General features: G+C 53.0%; 1 protein-coding gene across 4 annotated transcripts; it reads right to left on the minus strand.

The window, feature by feature from the left end:
• Window positions 1-260: 260 nt before the first annotated feature.
• On the minus strand, window positions 261-10859 carry WBP2 (WW domain binding protein 2). 4 transcript variants are annotated; one of them, XM_077968777.1, is made up of 8 exons: window positions 10156-10534; window positions 7104-7212; window positions 4517-4652; window positions 3145-3237; window positions 2364-2498; window positions 2063-2185; window positions 1478-1554; window positions 261-1345 (listed from the first exon to the last, which is right to left on the minus strand). In XM_077968777.1, the coding sequence occupies exons 1-8, from the start codon at window positions 10179-10181 to the stop codon at window positions 1292-1294; spliced, it is 753 nt and encodes a 250-aa protein (XP_077824903.1). In that variant the 5' UTR covers window positions 10182-10534; the 3' UTR covers window positions 261-1291.
• Between the last annotated feature and the right edge of the window lie 14861 nt (window positions 10860-25720).

Below are 25720 nucleotides of genomic sequence, written 5' to 3' on the forward strand. Positions count from 1 at the left end.
ATCCAGGCTGACGATGGTCCGAATCCACCTCTGTCCCAGCCAGGTCTGGGGCACTCGGTGGGGGAGGGACACAGCTGCTGAGCGACGACCACAGGAACCGGCTCCAGAGGCCAGAGCTGTCCTGGGGACCAGACAGCTGGGCCGTGAGAACGGGGATCCTCCCGTGGGAGGGAACCGTCCCGGGAGCCTCCAGGGCCCTCGGCAGCCAGACGGCTCTCCTTCCGGAAGAGACCGCCTGGGTCACCACACGCAGAGCCAGAAAGGGTCCAGTTATTTATTTTTACTATTTCACATTTTCAGCAAACAAATCAAGGTGCAAACAGGGTTTATTTCACATTAATATATTAACTGGATTTTTTGTCAAATAAATAGGGAATTCTCTTTAGATAACCATCTCCTCACTTCATGGCCAGTCCAGGAACAAACAAGAGCGAATGTTAGCGCATCCAGGGGCACGAAGCTTAAGGGGAAGAAGCAGGCTGGGGGGCTAGTGGCAGGTCCCGGCCGGCATGAAGGGTCAGCGGCCCTTGTTTCCAGCCCCACCCAGCAGCCCAAAAGTGGACAGACATGCATTCTCTGGTTCCAGTCAGGAAGCTCCTTCTAGAGGGAAGTGAGAGGTGAGGGAAAGCAAATTCCAGAAACACCAGCGAAAGGCAGAAGCACTTCCTCCCAGCCTCGGCGGCCCTGCCCCGACGCCACCCAAGCCCTGGAAGCTCATTTTACAGCTTCAAAAGTCACACGGGGTGGCAACAGCATGACTCAGGACAAGGAAGGGAAGGACAGTGGCAGGGCTGCAGCTGGACCCTGGCTGAGTGGAATGCAGACACGGTGGCCTTCTGAGACCAGCATAGACCAGCGGAGGGAATGTGAGCAGGGCCTGGCAGGGCCGGGGAAGACACCTGGCTGGTCTGAAGTGGCTCATGAGGCTGAGTGTAGCAGTGGCTGCCAGACTGAGGGAGCTGGACTGCGGTGGAGGAGGTGGCCAGAGAGTCCCTTCGAGGGGAGAAGCTGAGAGTGAAACAGGAACAGGGGATGCCCCATGCTCCCAGGAGAGCCCCAGACAGTGAGTGAGGCACACTGGGCAGCGTTGTGGGCTCTGGGCTGGCATGGAAGCTGGGCGGCACCTCTCCTGAGGCCGGGGGCCCTAATGTCCCACAATGCTAGTTCCTGGTAATTGTTTATGATCAGACCTGGAGGGAGAACAAGGCGCCCCCTCCCCCAGCCCCAGTGCAGCCCCAATGGGAGGGGTAGGGTACAGAGATAAGGGTGGGAGGCAGGGAGGCAGGAGGGCCTACTGGGTCTTCTTATCTTCCGGTGGGTAGTAGGGAGGTGGTGGCGGCTGGCTCTAAAGAAGGGAGAAAGGGAAAATTCGCGTTAGAAGGTTTAAAACATGGCGCAGTCTTCCCCCTGTGGCTCCCAGCATCTGTGGCTGCGGGGCTGTACTGGCACTGCCACTGGCACTGCCACGCTCTCTCACCGTGGGCATGTAGACGTTGTGAGGGTTGCCTGGGTTGTAGTAGGCGCTGGCGGCTGCTTCTGCGGCCTTGGCTTCGGCTGTGAGAGCAAACACACCCAGTGTCAGTGACAAGTTCTCATCCCCCTGAGCTTAGCCCAGAGACCCTGGGTCCCCATGGCTCGGGGCAGCTGGTGCTGGGGGTCCAGTTCCGCCAATAACAGCAGCAGGTGAGGCTTCCTGAGCATGGGCCACGTGCTGGCATGGTCCTTTCCAGGCCCATCGCATGTCTCACCTCATCTAATCCTTGAGCCAACCCCCCAGGTGCCACCGTGACCGACCAACTGAGTGTAGATGAGAGGATGAGAGGACCGAGGCACACAGGGTGACATTCCCTGCCCAGGCCATGTGGGTAGCTAAGGGATGGGGGTGGGGCCAGAATCTAGCTCCGCACCACCAGGCCACGGCCCTGCTGGGCCCCTGGGGTAGTCCAGGGGTCATCCATCATCTGCGGCTCTCAGCAGTCTCTGGCCATTCTGAGGCTCTCTGTGCAACCTTGGGGAGGAGAGGGCTGGTCCCGAAGGGCTGCCAGCACCCAAAGGCCCTCACCTGCAGGAGTGGAGGGGACATCGGGGCCGCTGACCGGAGGTTCCATGGGCCCAGGATAGGGCGGTGGTGGGGGCTGCACGTATCCCATGGCCCCGTCCATCATGGGGGGTCCTGGATAGAACTCTGCTCGGCAAGAGAGCAACAGGGACCCGGTGAGCACCCGGCTGCGGCCCCCTCTGAGGGGGGCCTCTCCAGATCCTGTTAGTCCTGAAGCAGCTCAAGGAATGAAGCCTCCCTGGCCTGGGGGAGCCTGGATAGGCGGGCTCATGAGGGGAGGGTGGGCAGCAAAGGACACACTCACCAGGCGGGGGCGGTGGATAGGGGTAGCCAGGAGGGCAGGGGTACATTCCATTGGCGACTGGCGGGGGATAGACATAGGCCCCGCTGGGCATGTAAGAGTAGCCATAGGCTCCATTGGGGGCTTCACCTCTGGAGGCTACAAGTACAAGGGGAAAGAGAAATGAGTGTGGCCTGCCTTGGGGCGGGGAGAGGGCGGTCCCACTGCCTGCAGAGGGGAGCTATTGGGGCCCAGGAGTGTGCCCAGCAGACATGCTCTGTCCACCCCACTCCACTCTCCACCCACACTCGGGGCTGCCTTGGTCAGGGATGGGGTGATGAGAGAGGACAGGAGAGGTCAGAGCCAGGGGAAGGCAAGGGAGGTCAAGGACAAGGGTGGAGGGTGGACGGAGGCCAGGAGGGAGGCTCAGGGCTGGGGTAGGAGTGAGCTGGCGGAGGATGTCTGCTGGGCCCATCCCTCGGTCATTTTCAATGGCTGCAAAACCGCAGTTTAATGGTTGGTTTGGGGTTTGTTTTATGGGGCCATAGTAAAGTGTCCTTGAGTCCAAACAGCTTTGTCAAAATGTGATCCACCTGCTCCAGGCAGGGAAACGCAGCCTCTGAGGTACAGGACAGAGCTCACGCCAATGACAGCTTTCCTTCCCAACTCCTAGGCCTGCTCAGCCTAGTGCCCAGACACTTACCTCTTGAATGTTTAAAAAAGCAAAAAAAAAAGGAAGCAAACTCAAACCAAACCCCTACATGTTCAGTGTGTCCTCAGCCCCTAATCTTCGGAGCCTGGATACCTTGAGATGCCACCTGGAGCATCCGCTGTCCAAACTCAATGGCGCCCCCTGCCGTGAAAGTCAACTTGTAGGAAGCAGAACCTTCCCAGCCACCTGAGAGGGGAAGGACAGCGAATAAACACCACAGAAAAAGAAAACCGATGCCCCAAGAGATGGCTGTTTTCCTCTCCAGGGCTTCATCCGACGCCCGGGAGGCTTGCAGGAAGCTAGGCCTGCACTGTGATGGGGACTTCCCAGTGCCATGGTTTCCAGCCTGCTGCCTGCATAGGAGCCAGCACTGCAGCCCGGCCAGGCCCTGCTATACTCGCTTCCCCCTTTGGAACAAGGGCCTCTCCTTCCTGAAACAAGCCTGTCCTCCCACCACTGGCCCAATATGTACACAGGTGCCAAGGCCACCTTGGTGTGGTTTTAGAGCTAACATCAAGGTTTCTTTCCACCCCCAGTCAAGCACTCGGCAGCTGCACAGGCACAAGCCCACTCGACAACAACCGACCCTGAAATTCAGAGCAGACCTCTCATCCTAAGGGGGTCCAAGGACAGACTCCAGCCCTTCTAGCTTGGCTTCTGCCCAAAGAGGGACCAAGAGCGCTCAATAGCAAGGGCGGGCCTGGCTGCCTGTCAAGGGGAAGGCAAGTTCAGTGCAGAGGTCTCTGGGGCCTGCCAAAAAGCCAGCCCCAAAGCAGGGTAACTCTGGCTTCCAGAGGCAGTTGCCTCTTCCTGGCTCTCATGAAAAGGCCCCTCTCAAGAACTGATGCAGCTCCTTCCTGAGTCTAAAATTTGTATGCACTCGCCAAGGCGCACTAAGCATCCTGACTCAGTCCGCAAGCTTCTGCAGACTTCACGCTCTGAAAAGCTGACCTGAGCTGCCGTCTTTTTTTTTTTTTTTTTTTTTTTTGAGACGGAGTCTTGCTCTGTCACCCAGGCTGGAGTGCAGTGGCCGGATCTCAGCTCACTGCAAGCTCTGCCTCCCGGGTTTACGCCATTCTCCTGCCTCAGCCTCCCGAGTAGCTGGGACTACAGGCGCCCGCCACCGCGCCCGGCTAGTTTTTTGTATTTTTTAGTAGAGACGGGGTTTCACCGTGTTAGCCAGGATGGTCTCGATCTCCTGACCTCGTGATCCGCCCGCCTCGGCCTCCCAAAGTGCTGGGATTACAGGCTTGAGCCACCGCGCCCGGCCAAGCTGCCGTCTTTAATGCCAGCATTTTCCCCAGCTCTTGGCAATCAAACCCCACCAGCTGGCAGCCCAGAGCTGGGAAGAGGTCATGGCTAGGGCGATAAGGGTCTGAAGGGGACACCCCCAGGGCGGCAGTCAGAGGCTCCCAGGGCACCTCCCTGGAAGCCCCATCCGTGTCCCTGAGTTCCCATCACCTACCTCCCGCTTCCGCCTTCACTGTTCCCTTGATGTAGTTTGCACCAAATACGGGCTGCTTGATCTCACAGTCTTTCATGAGATAAAACGGCATCATGAAGGACTGCATGGCATCCTTGCCCTTGGACAGAAAGATGACCTGCAGGGAGAGAGGGTGAGGCCATCAGCACCGGAAGCACCGCCCACGCTGCCATGCTTCCCACCTGTTTCCTGGGAGTGACGAGTCTGCTCTCAGTGCCAGGGTCCAGCAGCCCCACGGCGCTCTCTGTGCCAGACACTCCTGGAGAGAGCTGTGGAAAGGGGAAGGGCTCACTGCGGCCTGGAGAGGCCAAGCTCACGTACATGGGAGAAAAACGTACTGGTCACAGACAGTATCTATGAGCAGGGCAGACTGCTCTGTCACTGACATGGTGGTGGGGAGGTGGTGGCGGTGGTGCCTAAGTGAAGGGGCCTACGAAGGAGGAAGGACAGGCAGAAGCAAGGGGAGGACAAGCAGAGGCAAGGCAGGGACGGGTTCCTGAAAGGGGGGATCTCCAGCCTGAGCTCCAGAACCGAGCATGATGGTGCAGTGGTCGCTAGTTACCATTGAGGCGGACTATAAACAGTAACAAGAGCTCTCCTGGAGCCTGTGCCTGGAGAACGCCCTGGGTTTTCTTTTTTCCTTTTTTTAAAATTTTATTTATTTTTTTTTTGAGACGGAGTCTTGCTCTGTCGCCCAGGCTGGAGTGCAGTGGTGCAATCTTGGCTCACTGCAAGCTCTGCCTCCCGGGTTCATGCCATTCTCCTGCCTCAGCCTCCCGAGCAGCTGGGACTACAGGCATCTGCCACTATGCCCGGCTAATTTTTTGTATTTTTAGTAGAGACGGGGTTTCCCTGTGTTAACCAGGATGGTCTCGATCTCCTGATCTCGTGATCTGCCTGCCTTGGCCTCCCAAAGTGCTGGAATTACAGGCATGAGCCACCGCACCCAGCCTTTTAATTTTTTTGAGACGGAGTCTCACTCTGTAACCCAGACTGGAGTACAGTGGACCAATCTTGGCTCACTGCAGCCTCCGCCTCCCAGGTTCAAGTGATTCTTTCACCTCAGCCTCCCGAGTAGCTGGGATTACGGGTAAGTGCCACCACGCCTGGCCAATTTTTGTATTTTTAGTAGAGACAGGGTTTCGCCATGTTGGCCAGGCTGGTCTCGAATTCCTGACCTCAGGTGATCCACCAGCTTTGGCCTCCCAAAGTGCTGGGATTACAGGCGTGAGCCACCAGGACTGGCCAGGCCCGGGTTTTAAATCCATGACTTTAATCTGTGACTGAAGATGCCAACTTCAGCCTCCAGAGATGGGGTTTTGAGGCTCCGCTGTCTTTGCTAAGTCATGAGATTAAAACTTGAAAATGTGCTCTCTTCTTCCAGCTGTCTTTGGGTCTAAGTCTTTTTTTTTTTTTTTTTTTTGAGACGGTGTCTCGTTCTGTCGCCCAGACTGGAGTGCAGTGGCGCGATCTCAGCTCACTGCAAGCTCCGCCTCCTGGGTTCACGCCATTCTCCTGCCTCAGCCTCCCAAGTAGCTGGGACTACAGGCGCCCACCACTACACCCGGCTAATTTTTTGTACTTTTAGTAGAGACAGGGTTTCACCATGTTAGCTAGGATGGTCTCGATCTCCTGACCTCGTGATCCGCCCACCTCGGCCTCTCAAAGTGCTGGGATTACAGGTGTGAGCCACCGTGCCCGGCTTTTGTTTTTTTGAGGCAGGGTCTCACTCTGTTGCCCAGGCTGGAGTGCAGTGGCATGATCCCAGCTCACTGCAGCCTCAACCTCTCCCGGCTCCAGTTACTATCCACCTCAGCCTCTTGGGTAGCTGGGACTACAGGCATGTGACACCACACCCAGCTTATGTTTGTATTTTTTGTAAAGATGGGGTTTCGCCATGTTACACAGGCTGGTCTCGAAATCCTGAGCTCAAGTGGTCCACCTGCCTTGGCCTCCCAAAGTGCTGGGATTACAGGCATAAGCCACTGCACCAGCCTGTCTTTAAGTCTAAGCCTTAAGTGGCTACAAGCAGCAATTTTCCAACAACATCCATTTGTATTTCTCAACCTCTCAGAGTCCACGTGGGTAACTCTCAGGCAAGGCCCATTCTGCAGCCTGGCATTTGTCATTCTGCGGGGTAGTACTGGGCTCTCTGCCCAGTCCAGAGGCTGTGCCACGCAACTGTGCCCTGTTTACCAGATTTCTCACCCTGGATGTGCACAGGGCTTCATGGGCTACTCTCACAGAAAACAAAATGTTAATAATAATAGTCTCTGGCCTCCAGGCCCAAGTCATGCCAGCGCTGCATCCAACTCTATAGAGGTTTTGCAGCAGCGGCTCTGGAATTTACATGGGTTCACTGCCCAGTGGTCAGGTCAGTTACACAAAGAGCCTGGTGGTTCTGGAATCCAGGAGCATGTGACGGAGAAACAGGCAGAGTGAGGCACTAACATTCACCAGGGTTCAGAGGCCACTTGACTCATGAGGCTGAGGCGGACCCGAGACTAAGACTCACGTCACCTCCAACAGCAACAAGCCTCTCAACCAACTGTCCTGCTGGGCAACTCACCCGGTAAGGGGTAAGGTAGACGGTGCCTTTCTTGGTCCCTTTGAAGGCTTCTGGCACGTTCTTCATGTCATTGAATGTGAGTTCCACATGATCATAGGACATTAGGATGCTGTGATGAGAAAAGAGGAAAAGCCTTGATGAGACAGTATGGAGATGCGATGTCACCCAGACACTGGGCCTTTCTCCCAAGCAGCTGCCCGGCACATCAGCTCTCATAACCTCTCAACAGTACTGCATTAAAACCATTCATAGGGCCGGGCACGGTGGCTCACACCTGTATCCCAGCACTTTGGGAGGCCGAGGCAGGTGGATCACAAGGTCAAGAGTTTGAGAACAGCCTGGCCAACACGGTGAAACCCCATCTCTACTAAAAATACCAAAACATTAGTCGTGGCGGGCCCCCATAATCCCAGCTACTCAGGAGGCTGAGGAGGGAGAATTGCTTGAACCCAGGAGGCGGAAGTTGCAGTGAGCCAAGATGGCACCATTGCACTCCAGCCTGGGCAACAAGAGAGAAGCTCCAGCCGGGCACGGTGGCTCATGCCTGTAATCCCAGCACTTTGAGAGGCTGAAGCGGGCGGATCACCTGAGGTCAGGAGTTCAAGACCAGCCTGACCAACATGGAGAAACCCTGTCTCTACTAAAAAAGTACAAAATTAGCTGGGCGTGGTGGTGGGCGTCTGTAATCCCAGCTATTAGGGAGGCCGAGGCAGGAGAATCGCTTGAACCCGGGAGGCAGAGGTTGCGGTGAGCCGAGATCGTGCCATTGCACTCCAGCCTGGGCAACAAGAGCGAAACTCCATCTCAAAAAAAAAAGAGAGAGAGAGAGAAGCTCTGTCTCAAAAACAAATAAATTAATAAAGCCATTCATAGGGCTAGGAGCGGTGGCCCACACCTGTAATCCAAGCACTTTGGGAGGCTGAGGCTGGTGGATCGCTTGAGCCCAGGAGTTTGAGACCAGCCTGGGTAACGTGGCGAGACCCCGTCTCTACAAAAAAACTAAAAACCACCACCACCACCAAGAAAAAACCCCATTAATGCAGCCATGGAAGAAACGAGCACGTTGGGGTTCTGTAAAATTTCCCAAACCCCGCTTACACAGCCCCCAAATGATCAACGTGGTAGCAGAGTTACAGGGCTCTAGAGAGGCCGCCATCCCTCAAGTAGGTGAGGTGATCTGGCTTAACTTTTCTATTCTCTTTTAAGTCCTTTTGACAGATGCTCTGTTTTTGCTGGTTTGTTTTTCAACCCTAACATATAAACATATCTAAGAGATGACTGTACAGATCACAATAGGACCTCCTTCAAGGTTCTTTCAAACCTGGGTTCTTCAGCTGGGTTTGCAGGAAAGTCCATGAAGCCCTTGAGATGATCATGTACGTCATATGTGCATTTTTCTGAGCGGAGAGTCCACAGCTTCCATCATTCTCAAAGGAGTTCAGGACTTGAAGAGTAACGTTCACTAGTTTAATTATCATTTTTTTTTTCTTTTTTATGAGACGGAGTTTCACTCTTGTTGCCCAGGCTGGAGTGCTGCGGCATGATCTCGGCTTACTGCAACCTCTACCTCCTGGGTTCAAGCAATTCTCCTGCCTCAGCCTCCCACATAGCTGGGGTTACAGGCATGCGTCACCACGCCCGGCTGATTTTTTGTATTTAGTAGAGACGGGGTTTCACCATGTTGGTCAGGTGGGTTTCAAACTCCTGACCTCAAGTGATCTACCTACCTCGGCCACCCAAAGTGCTAGGATTACAGGCATGAGCCACCATGCTCAGCCTAATTATCAAATTTTGAACACTGGACTTATACTTCAATTGTTACAGACACAACTTATTCAGACAGGAGGCTGAAGCACTTTCTAAAACAAGGCACACCTTACTTAGCAGGCCTGAGCCCTAAGCCAGGTAGAAGGCCCAGCAGGATAGATACATTCTTGTCTCAGGAAGTTCCACAGAGACAGAAAGAAAAACAGTCCCCAGAGATGTTGCCAAATGGCATGAAAAGCTGGCCAGGCCTGGGAACTGACTCACACACAGAGATGCAACAAGACAATGTGAGGTGTCTCTGATCACATGATAAAAAGGTTCACACGGTTCTGTTTGTCTTCTGCCTCCCCCCAGATATCACAACTTTCTCAGACTGGGGAAAGGTAAGTGGGAAACAACTGGTCTAAGAAAAGAGAAGTGGTCGGGCACGGTGACTCATTCCTGTAATCCCAATACTTTTGGAGGCCAAGGAGGGCGGATCACGAGGTCAGGAGTTCGAGACCAGCCTGGCCAACATGGTGAACTCCTGTTTCTAGTAAAAATACAAAAAATTAGCTGGGTGTAGTGGCAAGTGCCTGTAATCCCAGTTACCGGGGAGGCTGAGGCAGGATAATTGCTTGAACCCAGGAGGCGGTGAACTGAGTGAACTGAGATCGTGAACTGCAGTGAACTGAGATCGTGCCACTGCACTCCAGCCTGGGTGACAGAGCAAGCCTCCATCTCAAAAAAAAAAGAGAAGTACCACTCAGAGAAAAGAAGGAATTACCCATCAGACTCTGAGTAGGTAAGATAGAGGGAAAGTGAGCCTGCTGGGTCACTCTAGGCATTTTCCTCTGACTCATCATAACATTCCCAAGTCACAGGGCAACTGGATGCTGGCCTTAGCTGGGTACAGGGCTCTGACTCCACAATGTCTCCTTTGGGGACTCAGGTGCCTCCTAAGCTCCTTCTGCCTTCAAGAGGCAATTCAGGGTCGGCATAGTTCAACCCAGAGCTGGCTGGTCTGATTTTCAATACCCACGGAACAAAAGGAGAGAGAGGCCATTCAGGGCTTCTCTTGGCAGAGACTGGAGGAGAGACAGGATGCAATGAGCAAGGGGTGGGGAGGGTGGAGTGGAAAGAACCTTGAATTAGGAGACCTGTGCCTTCGGAGGAGACTCAAACCAACAGGCATTCAAGAGAGAGGCAAGGGAATGACTTTACGGATCCACACAGTGCCAGGAACTGTGAGACATCTGACAAACGTCATCTGTTTAATTTCACTCCTGGGACCTCAGTTTCTTACCTGGAACCTGAACAGTTCTGGAACATACTGGAAGCCTGTATGCTGGTGGTTAATCCTATTAACTTTGGAGTCAAGACTCCTTTCCTGGAATTCCATCTCTGTTACTTACAGAGTTGCAATCTCGAGCAAGTTACTTAACCTTTCTGCCCCCCACTTTCCCTACCTGTGAAACGTGGACAGTAGTAGATTGTACTGCACAGAATTTATTAAATAAGGTAGAAAAGGCGCAGAGCCTGACACGTAGTAACGTTGTAGACATCCAATAAGTGACAATTATTTTTGTTTGGGGCTCCTCCCAGTTACTGAAGTCAAAACTCTGGGAACGGGTTCAAGAATCACCCCTAGGCCCCACCGGTCGCCCCATGCCAGGTCCCCAAGCAGACGTCCCACTCCCACCTCCCAGCTGATCACAACCTCCCGGGCCCTCCCCCACGGCCCACCCACCTTCCTCCAACCCCGCCCCCAGCCATTCCCCCCCAACCATACTCCATCAATGCTCCCCCTTCAGGGGCTTATTCCCCACCGCCCATCGCCCACCCCCCACTCCCTCGACACCCGAACTTTGGTCCTCTAGGATCCTTCCGCAGTGTTTTCACCTCTCGGTGTTGTTGACGATCACTCCGCCGCCCTCCGAGTGATTCTTGTTGAGCGCCATAGTCTCTCCGACAGGGGTCCCGAGACTCAAAACGCAGTGAGCTTGCGCCCCTCTTCGCCCCGCCCCTAGTGGCGTCTTCTTATTAGAGTCAGCCAGTCACAGCTCGAGCGCGGAGGCTGGCCCAACCACCTGACCCGAACGTCACGTGGTAATAGTTTACTCCCTCCCCCCAGTTCCACCTGCGTAACAAACAAGATGAAGACTACAATTCCCAGCAGGCAACGCTCCCGCAGCCTCGGCCTCTCCCTGTGCTGGAGGAAGGATGCATTCTGGAACTTGTAGTCTCCTGGCTCATAGGCCGAAATTGGCTCCACAATTTACATAACCAATCGGCTTGTGCCATCTCCACCCCGCCTCTTCAGCCGGACGGAAATAAACAGTTTGGCTGCTGTCAGGGGCGCGAGCCTGGGGACCCCGGCCGAGCGTTAAGGGAAGTCCCGCTGGCCGAATGCGACCTGGACATGGCGTGGGAGGGCCGAGCAGTCCCCTGGTGGATGGGCAGCCTTCGTTCACTCAGCAGACGTGTATGGGGCGCTTGTGTGACTCCGGGGAGTTTAGCTGAGCCCGAGACCCCGGCTCTTGGGGACGCGGTGGGCTGGCGGCGTCGGATCACCCAGCCACCCATCTCACCACCCCAAGCCCTGAGCCCGGGGGGCGGGGAGAGTCCCGCCTGGGGAGGGGAGGCTGTGTGCCCCTCCTGGCTCCCACCACTTTCGCAGGCCGGCCGGGCGCCCCTTGCAGCCTCCTCGCCGGCCTCGCGGTGGCGCCGATCCCTCCGGAGCGCCCAGCGGGGTCCCGGCCGGAAGACTGAAGGCTGAGTGAGACTGGGCACGGCGCGAGACTGGCAGCCTGATAACTAGGACTTACAAAATAAGACTGACTCATGCCAGCTCGTGACCCAGCCCTGGGCGTCCTCCACGGGGCAGCTGTCATTCCCTAACCGCCCCCCACCAAACCCCTGCACCTCCGAGCTGAATCCATGAGGCGGAGAGAGGGGGCTGTACTCCCCCACTTGGTGGTGCAGGGGTTAATCTTAAGGATTAATTCGTTAAGATTAATTAATCTTAAAGATTAACTCGTTAATCTTAAGGAATTAGAGTTTGCTTTTCAGTAGACAGCTGCTTTCCTGACCGTGGTGGTCAACCTCTAGATCCACCTGTTCGACTTCGCTTAGCAGGGAGGTCTCCTATGTGAAGAAATAAAGCTGCCTCACTAGAAAAGATCAGGAAACAGCAGCGTTCTGTGAGGTCCGGTGCAATACCAGGTTGGACCTTGCAGGACAAGTACAGTGGATTAAGGATGGTCGTAATGAAATCTGCCCCAATGGTTAGATGTATTTTGGGGTCTGCAATCTCTGCCGTCTTTAAAAAGAATTAAGTCGGCCGGGCGCGGTGGCTCACGCCTGTAATCCCAGCACTTTGGGAGGCCGAGGCGGGTGGATGGTGAGGTCAGAAGATTGAGACCATCCTGGCTAACACGGTGAAACCCCGTCTCTACTAAAAAATACAAAAAATTAGACGGGCGTGGTGGCGGGCGCCTGTAGTCCCAGCTACTCGGGAGGCTGAGGCAGGAGAATGGCGTGAACCCAGGAGGTGGAGCTTGCAGTGATCCGGGATTGCGCCACTGCACTCCAGCCTAGGCAACAGAGTGAGACTCCGTCTCAAAAAAAAAAAAAAAAAAAAAAAGTCAGACTATGTGCTGATATGGAAAGATTGTCAAGGGTTATTAAGCACAGAATGCTGTATACATATAGTTCTATTTGTATTAAAAAATAGGATCTAGATAGAAATTTTTTGCAAAGATCCACCAGAAAATGTCTGTGACAGTTTTGAGGCGTGGGTCTGGGAATTTGGGGTGGATTGGTGGCTCAGTATGTCGGTATGCATTGTACTTTTTGGTACTGTTTAGTTTTTTTTTTTTTTTCTATGTGCATTTAAAATATAAATTAAAAAAACAAAAGTAGGTCAGAGTTTGTGGCACATGCCTGTCATTCCAGCACTTTGGGAGGCCAAGGCGGGTGGATCACCTGAGGTCAGGAGTTTGAGACCAGCCTGGGCAACATGGTGAAACCCCATCTCTACTAAAAATACAAAAAATTAGCTGGGTGTGATGGTGGTCACCTGTAATCCCAGCTACTCAGGAGGCTGAGGCAGGAGAATCACTTGAACCCCGGAGACGGAGGTTGCAGTGAGCTGAGATCAAGCCACTGCACTCCAGCCTGGGCAACAAGAACAAAACTCTATCTCAGAAACAAACAAAAAACCCCACGATTATTCATTCACAATACTGTGGCCACAATGAGGCCTCCTGACAGGAGGGGAAATGACAAGAAGAGGAAGTTGCAGTGGAGAGATAACGAGCTTGACCAGCTTCGGCTACAATGTCCAGAAGTTCTAAGTTTTATAAAAACATATGACCATGTGAACACACTTCTTGGACAGCTCCCATGACTTTGGGGCTGGAAGGTACCAGAACTCAAAACTCAAACCGAAGGATTTAACAATCGTTTATTGCGGAACCAGGTGAGCAGCTGCAGGCCCCCCAGGCCTAGGTCTCAGTACTCAGACCTCTCCTCTGGTCTTTTACCCCTGTCTGCCTGTCTCCAGCTCTCTTTTTCACTGCAGTGTGATTGCTCGTATTCTCCACACCAGAGCACATCTTAGTGATGTGCTAAGAAAGGGTGCAGGTCTACCCCAGATACCAGCAGGCAGGGTCTGGGGCAGCTGAGCCGCTGAACTGGTCACCTGTTTTTCTGTTTATAATTTTATTTATTTATTTTATTTACTTATTTATTTTGAGACGGAGTCTCGCTCTGTTGCCCAAGCTAGAGAGCAGTGGTGTGATCTCCACTCACTGCAAGTTCCGCTTTCCGGGTTCACGCCATTCTCTTGCCTCAGCCTCCCGAGTAGCTGGGACTACAGGTGCCTCCCACCATGCCCGGCTAATTTTTTGTATTTTTAGTAGAGACGGGGTTTCACTGTAGCCAGGATGGTCTTGATCTCCTGACCTCGTGATTCACCCGCCCCGGCCTCCCAAAGTGCTGGAGTGGTGGCGTGAGCCACCGTTCCTGGCCTATTTATTTATTTTTGATACAGGGTCTTGCCCGTCTCCTGGGGTGGAGTACAGTGACACGGTCTCTGCTCACTGCAGCCTCCGCCTCCTGGGTTCAAGCAATTCTCGGGCCTCAGCCTCCGAAGTAGCTGGGACTACAGATGCAGGCCACCACACCCAGCTAAGCTTTGTATTTTTAGGTAGAGATGGGTTTTCACCATGTTGGCCAGGCTGGTCTCAAATTCCTGACCTCAAGTAATGCGCCCACCTAACACTCCCAAAAGTGTTAGGATTACAGGTGTGAGCCACCGCCCCCCACCCCACCCGTGGTCGCCTCTTGACCCCCAATAAGAGTAATCTATTTGTCCCAGTGAGCCAAATAAATACCATTTCGTTGACCAAATCATTTTCTGTGTGTGCCATGACATAAAAGAGGTTGGCAGGCCTGTAGAGTTGGCTCATGCCTGTAATCCCAGCATTTTGGAAGACTGAGGCAGAAGGATTGTTTCAGCCCAGGAGTTTGAGACCAGCCTGGGCAACATAGTGAGACCCTCCCTCTAAAAATTAAAAAAAAAAAAAAGGTTGGCAGCATTTACCAAATGGTGGCTCTTTTTCCTTACCTTGACCCACCATAAAAATATATAGGGCTTGAGCCCAGGAGTTTGAGACCAGCCTGGGTGACATAACGGACCCTGTCTTACACTGTCAGTCAGGCTGGAGTGGTGCAATCATGGCTCACTGTACCTTCAACCTCCTGAGCTCAAGCAATCTTTTTACCTCAGCCTCCTGAGTAGCTGGGGCTACAGGGGCACATCACCATGCCTGGCTAGTTTAAAAAATTTTTTTGGTAGAGATGGGGGTCCTGTTATGTTGCCCAGGCTGGTCTTGAACTCCTGGCATCAAGCCAGTGGTCCTGCCTCAGCCTCCCAAGTAGCTGAGAGTACAGGCCCTGCCACCACCACATGCTGCTTAATTTGTATTTTGTAGTGGGATATATTCTGAAATTTTCTGTTTTATTTTGTCATCTTAAAAAATTGCTGCAAGGGGGCTGGGCACGGTGGCTCACGCCGGTAATCCCAGCACTTCAGGAGGCTGAGGTGGGCACATCACCTGAGGTCGGGAGTTCAAGACCAGCCTGGACAACATGGTGAAACCCCGTCTCTACTAAAAAAAAAAAAAAAAAAAAAAAAGACAAAATTAGACGGGCGTGGTGGCACATGCCTGTAATTCCAGCTACTCGGGAGACTGAGGTAGGAGAATCGCTTGATCCCAGGAGGTGGAGGTTGCGGTGAGCTGAGATCGCACCATTACACTCCAGCCTGGGCAACGAGAGCGAAACTCTGTCTCAAAAAAAAAAAAAAAAAATTGCTGCAAGGGCTGGGGTCAGTGGCTTGCGCCTGTAATCCCAGCACTTTCGGAAGCCAAGGCAGGCAGATCACCTGAGTCAGGAGTTCAAGACTAGCCTGGCCAACATGGTGAAACCCCGTCTCTACTAAAACTACAAAATTAGCCGGACATGGTGGCACAAGCCTGTAATCCCAACTACATAGGAGGCTGAGGCAGGAGAATTGCTGGAATCTGGAAGGTAGAGGTTGCAGTGAACAGAGATGGTGCCATTACACTCCAGCCTGGGCAAAAAGAGCAAAGCTCAAAAAAAACAAACAAACAAACAAACAAAAAAACATGCTGCTGGCGTGGTGGCTCATGACGGACACTTGAAGTCAGGAGTTTGAGACCAGCCTGGCCAACATAGTAGCGTGCCTGTAATCCCAGCTACTCGGGAGGCTGAGGCAAGAAAATCACTGGAACCCAGGAGGCGGAGGTTGCAGTGAGCCAAGATCACACTACTGCACTCCAGCCTGGGCAACGGAGCAGGACTCCCTCTCAAACCCCCATCTCTACTAAAAATACAAAAAATTAGCCAGGCGTGGTGGAGCGCACCTGTAGTCCCAGCTACTCAGGAGGCAGAGGTGGGAGGATTGCTCTTCAGACCAGGAGGCAGAGGTTTCAGTGAGCTGAGTTTGCACCATTGCACTCCAGCCTGGGTGACAGAGTGAGACCCCGTCTCAAAAAACAAAACAAAACACCAAAACCAACAACAATAATATAGAGGATTGAAAGAGGAGCCCCAGGGCACTAAAATCCAGCCCTCTGAGGAGGGGGCATGGGCCAGCTGGTGCTGGTGCTGGTGCCTCTGAAGGGAGCTCGAGGCAGCTGATTCTGCAAGGGTTGGAAAAAGTAGAAACTGGATTCAGCTGCTGCTAAAGAACTGCAGCTGCCCTGATGAAGCAGCTTTCCTGGGTAAAACACAGGCAAAAATAGTGAGCAGATGGGAAGCTGGGGCCTTCTCCAGCCCTGCAGGTCTCTCTAGCGCCCCCTCTTGGCAGAGCCTGGCAGGGAAGAGTGGGCAATGGAGAAACGTGGCTCTGGGTGTGTTGGCTCAGGCCTGTAATCACAGCAGTTTGGGAGGCCCAGGCAGGTGGATCACCTGAGGTCAGGCGTTCGAGGCCAGCCTGGGCAACATGATGAAACCCCGTCTCCACTAAAAATACGAAGATTATCTGGGCGTGGTGGTGTGTGCCTGTAATCCCAGCTACTCGGGAAGCTGAGGCAAGAAAATCGCTGGAATCCAGGAGGCGGAGGTTGCAGTGAGCCAAGATCACACTACTGCACTCCAGCCTGGGCGACAGAGCAAGACTCCATCTCAAAAAGTAATAATAAAAAATAAAATTAAGAAAACAAAGACGTGTCTCTGACTCCCAGCCAGACCATGAAGCTGAGTTGGGTGGCTGGGTGGGTGTTATGCGTTGAGTTCTGTCTCCCCCCAAATTCACATGTTGAAGTCCTGACCTGCACTACCTCAGAAAGTGACCTTATTTGGAAATAGGGTTGTTGAAGACATAATTAGTTAAGATGAGATCATTAGGGTGGGCCCTAAATCCAACGTGACTGGTGCCCTTGTAAGAAGGGAAAACTTGGACACAGACACACGCAGGGAGAAGGCGGTGCAAAGAGGGAGGCAGAGAGCTACCAGGATTGCTACACGGATCGCTACATATTGTCAACAAACCACCAGAAGCAAGGAGAGCAGCAGGGGAGGGTTTCACTCTCACAGTCTCAGGAGTTGACCCTGCCCACACCTTGATTCAGTCTCCAGCACTGAGATGATACATTTTGATTGCTTAAGCCACCTAGTTTGTGGTGTCTTGTTACAACAGCCCTAGCACATTAATACAGTGGGTTTGGAGCTGAGAGTCAAGAATTTGGCATCATCCCCAAACTGTGCTTGGCGCAGGGGAGTAGAGCCTCAGCTGCAGCTAGAAGCACTTGGAGCCGGGCGTGGTAGCTCACACCTGTAATTCCCAGCACTTTGGGAGGCTGAGGCGGGTGGATTACGTGAGGTCAGGAGTTCAAGACCAGCCTGACCAACATGGAGAAACCTCGTCTCTACTAAAAAGTATAAAATTAGCTCCCGGGAGTGGTGGCACACGCCTGTAATCTCAGCTACTCGGGAGGCTGAGGTGGGAGACTCGCTTGAACCTTGGAGGCGGAGGTTGCGGTGAGCCGAGATTGTGCCATTGCACTCCAGCCTGGGCGACAGAGTGAGACTCTGTCTCAAAAATAAAAATAAAAAATAGAAGCCCTTGGACTCGGATGGTGGGCATCTGAGCAGCAGACCCCGTAGAGAACAGAGTAGAAGCTCTCCTATCTGTGGCCCCGGTGGCGTGGCTCATGCCTATAATTCCAGCACTTGGGAGGCCAAAGTGGGCGGATCACTTGAGGCCAGGAGTTCGAGACCAGCCTGGCCAACATGGTGAAACCCCATCTCTACTAAAAATACGAAAATTAGCTGGGCGTGGTGGTGCACACCTGTAATCCCAGCTACACAGAAGGCTGAGGCAGGAGAATCACTTGAACCCGGGAGGCGGAGGTTGCAGTGAGCTGAGATGGTGCCACTGCACTCCAGCCTGAGCAACAGAGTTGGTGCGGGGGAGAAAGCTCTCCCATCCCCTGGGCACCATGGAATCACCATATAATGCCAGGTGTAGTGGCTCTTGCCTGTAATCCCAGCACTTTGGGAGGCCAAGGTGGGCCGATCACCTGCGGTCAGGAGTTTGAGACCAGCCTGGCCAACATGGTGAAACCTTGTCTCTACTAAAAATATAAAAATTAGCCCAGCATGGTGGTGGGCGCCTGTAATCCCAGCTACTCCAGAGGCTGAGGCAGGAGAATTGCTTGAAGGGAGGTGGAGGTTACAGTGAGCAAAGATTGTGCCCTCCAGCCTGGATGACTCCATCTCTAATAATAATAATAATAATAATAATAATAATAGTGATTCTACTGAGGGGGAAGATGCCCCTCCCCATATGCCTGAAGTTGAATTTCCTACTTTCTTGGCAAAGGGCAGCTTATAATCACATTTTACTTGATTTAGGGAAACTGCCCAAATGGACATTTCTTTTACCTGAGTATTGGGGAACAAATTTGTGCTTGATACACCAAATCTTTTTCATTCAGCCAGTTGTCCTCTTCCTAATACGCCAGTGAGAGAAAGAAAACTCCTGGTAAGTCATGGTAACTTTCTGCCACTCCCCGTTGGTTGCTGTGCTGCAGAGTGGCAGATGCCCTGTGAGGCGTTGCTGATGTTTGGTGATGTGAAAGTGGGCTATTTTGGATGAGTCCTTTTTGGCCGTGGGTATTTCAAGAACACAAGTCGCCCGCTCCCTCCTCAGAGGCAGGGCCAGCGCGTGTCTGGGGCTGTTTCTGGTTGCTATAGAGATGGGCCCCACCCTGACGTTCCCACTGGGACCTCCTGGCTCTGTCAAGTTCAGTTTCCCCAGACACAGCTGCAAGGCCTGTTCTGAGCAATTCCTGCTGTTAGAGTTTATACACGGCTTGAGTGCATTTCCGCTTCTGAGCCTCCAAAGCCACAGAAAGCCAGAAAGGGGCGGTGTGACCTCTGAAGATGTCCGCATCCCAGTACTGAGGAGCCTTGGCTGGAGGGACCCCCTACACCAGAGAGCTGGAGGAGAGGAGGGAGCAGGGGAGGTGCTTAAGGGCCTGGCTCTCCCTGCTATTAGATTTCTCTGTCCCCCTTCCCAGAGTTAGGGGACTCTCCCTGGCAAGATGCAAGGCAGCAGTTTTAGTTATTTTCATCCTCTTTTTTCCCCTCCTTAGCTTATTTCTCACCTAAATAATAGAATGACTTTGAAACTTCAAACCCTTTTTTTTTAACTTTGAAATGGAGTCTTGGCCGGGCGCGGTGGCTCAAGCCTGTAATCCTAGCACTTTGGGAGGCCAAGACGGGCAGATCACAAGGTCAGGAGATCGAGACCATCCTGGCTAACCCGGTGAAACCCCGTCTCTACTAAAAAATACAAAAAACTAGCCGGGCGAGGCGGCGGGCGCCTGTAGTCCCAGCTACTTGGGAGGCTGAGGCAGGAGAATGGCGTAAATCCGGGAGGCAGAGCTTGCAGTGAGCTGAGATCCGGCCACTGCACTCCAGCCTGGGCGACAGAGCCAGACTCCGTCTCAAAAAAAAAAAAAAGAAAGAAAGAAATGGAGTCTCTCTCTGTCACCCAGGCTGGACTGCAGTGTGATCTCAGCTCACTGCAACCTCTGCTTCCTGGGCTCAAGCAATCCTCGTACCTCAGCCCTCAGAGTAGCTGGAACCACAGGTGTGCGTCACCATGCCTGGCTGATTTTTTTTTTTTTTTTTCTATTTTTGGTAGAGATGGGGTTTCACCATGTTGCCCAGGCTGGCCTTGAACTCCTGAGCTTGTGATCCTCCCGCCTCAGACTCCCAAAGTGCTGGGATTACAGGCGTGAGCCATGGTGCCCAGTCAAAACTTCAAATCTGACTGTACTGTTTACTGATGTGAGACCATGCCCTGGCTTCCCATTGTTCCTAGGAAAAGTCTAGAATCCTTACCAGGCTTTGCCTTGCAGGACCTGGCCTGCCACCTCAGGCCTCTCACCCTTCTGCCCTGCACTGCTGTCCCCTGCAGTGCACTGGCTGGTCTCGAGCCCACACCCATCCTTTCTGTCTTGTTAGCTCCTCCCTGTCCTTCAGGTCTCAACAGCCCTTTCTTCAAGGAAGTGATCCCTAGAAATGGCCTTCCGCCAGCCCCATTAGGGCTCCTTCTCATGGCCACTGTCCTTTTCTTTCTTTATTTTTGGCAGTGTTGGGCGGGGGCACGTGGTAAAATATACATAACATAAAATTCACCATTTTAAACTTTTTTTTTTTTTTTGAGACAGAGTCTCGCTCTGTTGCCAGGCTGGAGTGCAGTGGTGCAATCCCAGCTCACTGCAACCTCCGCCTCCCGGGTTCAAGCCATCCTCCTGCCTCAGCCTCCCAAGTAGCTGGGATTAGCCACCACGCCTGGCTAAGTTTTGTATTTTTAGTAGAGACGGGTTTTCACCATGTTGGCCACAATGGTCTCAAACTCCTGACCTCAGGTGATCCACCTGCCTCAGCCTCCAAAAATGCTAGGATTATAGGTGTGAGCCACCATGCCTGACCTGTTTTTTATATTAAAGCAATATTGGGCCGGGCTTGTACATTAAAATAACACTGGGCTAAAAATACAAAATTAGCCGGGCGTGGTGGTGTGCACCTGTAATCCCAGCTATTGAGTAAAATTCAAAATTTGAATGTCATTTAAAGATAAAGTACAGGCTGGGTGTGGGCATGGTGGCTGATGCCTATAATCCCAGCACTTTGGGAAGGTGAAGTGGGAAGATTGCTTGGGCCCAGGAGTTGGAGACCAGCCGGGCCAACACAGCAAGACCCCATCACTATTTGGTCCATATACCCCTGAAGGTGTCAGGAGCATGTGAGGAGAACACGGTGGCTCTCCATCCCAAGTGAAGCCCACAAGGACCACCAGGGCTTCCTGCATTTCTTATGCATCCCGCAGATCTGACTGTGTGGACGGGGAATGACCTCGCCTTCTAGATTTCGTTTGTTTGTTTGAGATGGAGTCTCACTCTGTTACCCAGGCTGGAGTGCAGTGGTACGATCTCAGCTCACTGCAACCTCTGCCTCCCTGGTTCAAGTAATTCTCCTGCCTCAGCCTTCTGAGTAGCTGGAATTACAGGCCTGCACCACCATGCCCAGCTAATTTTTGTATTTTTAGTAAAGATGGGGTTTCACTATGTCGGTAAGGCTGGCCTTGAACTCCTGACCTCATGATCTGCCCTCCTTGGCCTCCCAAAGTGCTGGCATTACAGGCATGAGCCACCACACCTGGCCACTTTCCAGATTTTGAATGTCGGCATCAAATGGGCGTGGGGTGTTTGGGGTTGAACGGGACACAGACCCTGCTCAGTGCTCCAGTAGTCCCCTGTTATCAATGGCTTTGCTTTCTCACAGTCTACTGCAATCCAGAAATGTTACATGGAAGATTCCAGAAGCAAACAACTCATAAGTTTTAGATTGCATGCCATTCTGAGTAGCATGATGAAATCTCGCACCATCCCACTTCATCCAGCCTGCCTGGGACAAGAATCATCCCTTTGTTCGGGGAATCCACACTGTAGGACTGCCCGCCCATTGTTTACTTTTAGCCGTCTTGGTTACCAGATGGAAAAGCCATAGTTCGTATAGGATTCTGTACCGTCTGCAGCGTCAGGCACACACGGGGGGTCTGGGAACGCATCCTCCGAGATAAAGAAGGACTAGAGTACTTTCCTCCTGGGAGAGATGCAGTAGCTGCCAACCTCAGCCACGCCCAGTTCGGCCCCATCCTCCTGGCCAGGCCTCTGGGAGCCACAGTCCAGCCGCACCCACTCTGCCTGGGAGGAGAGGGGGTGAAGGGAGGTACTTCTGTGAGTGTTCCTCGGGCCTCGGGAAGGGGAGGATGAGGATGAGGAGAAGGGAGGAAAGAAGACTGGGGGTCTATGTCCTCCTGGGGTGTGGGGAAGCCATGGGAGCAGCCCAAGCCGCTTCCTCAGGCCATTGGTTGGAACCCGAGCTCATTTTCCCACAGAAACAAAGTGCGAGTGGAGGTTGGCTCCTTGCCTGGCCCAGAGCAGCCAGGCCCAGCAACCAGCGGCAAAGCCTCGGAAACCCCTCACCCTGCACCATTGTCTGGGCCTGGTGGGGGCCTGGCGGGGGCTCTGGCGGGAGCTTCTGAGGCCACAGACCCTCGGGCAGCCGTGCCAGGGCTCTGGTGACCGTGGGAACTGGGACCTGGCCGAGGGCAGCGCATACACAGGCGGCAATGCTGGGAAGCAGGGTTGTGTGTGTGTGAGTGTGAGGGGTGTGTGTGTGTGTGTGTGTGTGTGTGTGTGTTTAGACATTTCTTTTTTTTTTTTTTTTTGGAGACAAAATCTTGCTCTGTCACCCAGGCTGGAGTGCAGGGGTGTGATCTCAGCTCACTGCAACCTCCGCCTCCCAGATTCAAGCGATTCTTTTGCCTCAGCCTCCCTAGTAGCTAGGACTGTAGGCATGTGCCACCACTCCTGGCTAATTTTTGTATTTTTTAGTAGAGATGGGGTTCCCTATGTTGGCCAGGCTGGTCTCGAACTCGTGATCTCAAGTGATCTGCCTGCCTCAACCTCCCAAAGTGCTGGGATTACAGGCATGAGCTACTACGCCTGGCTTGTTTAGGCTTTTCTAAGCACAAGACACACCTAGACTGGGCAGTATGGAGAGTGTTCTGGACTTGGTAACTGGGCAGTCCCCCAGTACCCCGTGCCTCAGTTTCTTCCTCTGAAAATGGTAGTGGGAGGGGAAGGTTGAGACTAGGTCAGTGGTTTTCTCATTTTTTTTTCTTTTTAACAGTATCTTTTTTCTTTTCTTTTCTTTTCTTTTTTTTTTTTTGAGACAGAGTCTCGCTGTATCACCCAGGCTGGAGTGCAGTGGCGTGATCTCGCCTCACTGCAAGCTCTGCCTCCCGGGTTCACGCTATTCTCCTGCCTCAGCCTCCCAAGTAGCTGGGACTACAGGTGCCCGCCACCATGTCCGGTTAGTTTTTTTTTTTTTTTTTTTTTTTTTAGTAGAGAGGGGGTTTCACCATGTTGGCCAGGATGGTCTCGATCTTCTGACCTCATGATCTGCCTGCCTCAGCCTCCCAAAGTGCTGGGATTACAGGCGTGAGCCACCGCACCCAGCCCAGTTTCTTTTTTAAAAGCAGTCTTGAATCAAATAGGCAAAAGCTTCTCTGATTAAGATGTTGGCAGGGGTGCTGAGGGACCTGCCCCCAGCCTTTCCCCAGCCCACCCCGCTCAGTGCACCTCCTTCTAGGTCTTCTCAGAGCATCATTGGAAAAGTCACTAGGCTGGAGCAACATGCGTTCATACACAGACGATCACCCAGGCAGATACTCACGCATAGCACACACACACATGCAGATATACACACAGGTATGCAGATATATGCACATATACGCATACACACAAAACACCTAGGCATGCAGACCACACACACACACACACACACACACACACACACACACGCTCGCAGTCCAGGGTGACAAAGGAAATGCGAGGTTGTAGCTAACACTCCAGTCTTCAGAGTCTGAAACTTGGGATCTGAAGAGCCAGCCCTTTGCTGGCTGTGCACCCAGGGGCCAGCCAATCCCTGGCTCTGAGCTGCAAAGCTACAATACAGGGATTTGGGATTAAAATGCTTGTTTCAGGCATGGTATAGAACCCTGTCTCTATATTTTAAAAAATTTTTTTTATTTTATGTATTTATTTTTGAGACAGGGTCTCACCCTGTCATCCAGGCTGGAGTATAGTGGCATGAACATGGCTCACTGCAGCCCCAACCTCCTGGGCTCAAGGGACCCTCCCATCTCAGCCTCCCAAGTAGCTGAAACCACAGACATGCACCACCATGCTGGCTGTTTTTTGTTTTTTGTTTTTGAGACGGAGTCTGGCTCTGTCGCCCAGTCTGGAGTGCAGTGGTGTGATCTCGGCTCACTGCAACCTCTGCCTGCTGGGTTCAAGTAATTCTCTGCCTCAGCCTCCTGAGTAGCTGGGATTATAGGCGCCCACCACCACATCGAGCTAATTTTTTTTGTATTTTTAGTAGAGACACGGTTTCACCATGTTGGCCAGGCTGGTCTTGAACTCCTGACCTCGTGATCCACCCGTCTCGGCCTCCCAAAGTGCTGGGATTACAGGTGTGAGCAATTGCACCTGGCCAATTATTATTTTTATTTTTGTTTTTGTAGAGATGGGGTCTCACCATGTCGGCCAGACTGATCTCAAACTCCTGGGCTCGAGTGATCGTCCCACCTCAGCCTCCCAAAGTGCTGGGATTACAGGTGTGAGCCACCATGCCCAGCTTCAATTTTTTTTTTTTTTTTTTTTTTTTTTTTTTTTGAGATGGAGTCTCGCTCTGTCACCCAGACTGGAGTACAGTGGCCGGATCTCAGCTCATTGCAAGCTCCGCCTCCCAGGTTTACTCCATTCTCCTGCCTCAGCCTCCCAAGTAGCTGGGACTACAGGCGCTCGCCACCTTGCCTGGCTAGTTTTTTGTATTTTTTAGTAGAGACGGGGTTTCACCGTGTTAGCCAGGATGGTCTCGATCTTCTGACCTTGTGATCCGCCCGTCTCGGCCTCCCAAAGTGCTGGGATTACAGGCTTGAGCCACCGCGCCCGGCCTCAATATTTTTTTATAAAGAGATGTTTGTTTCCCAAACTGCCACACAAGACTCTGGAGCTGGAGGCCACTCTGCAGATGGCATCCTTGCTGATTGGCTGTGTCTGTGGCCACAAGCGTGACCAGTCGCACCTGAATTCCACCAAGAAAGCACCAGGCTTGTCTAGCTCACATTCCAGGACATGCCAACGCTTCCTACAGGGTGAGAGACCAGAAGGTTCCCTGGCAAGGGGAGCCTGTAGGGTAGGGAGTGCCAAGTAGGGGGACAAGATGAGACAGCAGGTGGCATGAGGGGTGGGAGGGGTCCTGTGCAAGGTAGGAGGCTTGTAGTAGGTGGTCCAAGGAGCATCCAAGGGGACAGTGGGGCAGCATTCTCTGCCAGCCCTTTCACTGCCGGGTGAGCTGGGGACCCGTGGCTGCCAAGGGAACGGTGTTGAAAACACAAAGCACCAGAAGCAAGGAGGCCCCGCCCGGAAAAACAACATCCTGGCTGCCGGGGGCCCAGGCAGGCTCCACGGGAGGGGCTATTTTTAGCTGCTGAGGCCGCTGGGGCTGGACTTGTATGGCCTTGCTGTCTGGCTGCATAGCTCACCCATTATCCCGCCTGACCTGGAGATGGGCGTCTGTCTGAGAGGCCTCTCTGTCTGCCCTTGCCCTTGGCCACAGCCCCTCTCTGGGGTGCACCTGGGCCACACAGAACCCAGGGAGGAGCGAGCTGGCCTGCGCCTGGAAACATACTGGCCTGTACCCTCAGGGCATCCCAGGCCTGGCTCGGGTTCTAGGGCAGCAGAGGGCACTGGGCCCTCCCAGAAGAGAGGCAGAGGCTCTCCTGGGAGACAGGTCACAGGTGTCCCCAGCATGGAGGACAAGAAGATTCCAGAGGGAGACATACGTCCTTTTATTTTTTGAGATGGAGTCTTGCTGTGTCGCCCAGGCTGGAGTGCAGTGGTGTGATTGATCTTGGCTCACTATTACCTCTGCCTTCCGGGTTCAAGTGATTCTTCTGCCTCAGCCTCCTGAGTAGCTGGGATTACAGGCACCCACCACCACGCCCAGCTAATTTTTGTATTTTTAGTAGAGATGAGGGGTTCACCAAGTTGCCTAGGCTGGTCTCAAACTCCTGACCTCAAGTGATCTGCCTGCCTTGGCCTCCCAAAGTGCTGAGATTACAGGCGTGAGTCACTGTGCCTAGCCAGGACATAAGTCCTCTTATTGTAGATGCTCTGGGCTCCAGCCACATC

Source organism: Macaca mulatta, chromosome 16 (genome assembly GCF_049350105.2).
Source record: "Macaca mulatta isolate MMU2019108-1 chromosome 16, T2T-MMU8v2.0, whole genome shotgun sequence".
Taxonomy (NCBI): Eukaryota; Metazoa; Chordata; class Mammalia; order Primates; family Cercopithecidae; genus Macaca; species Macaca mulatta.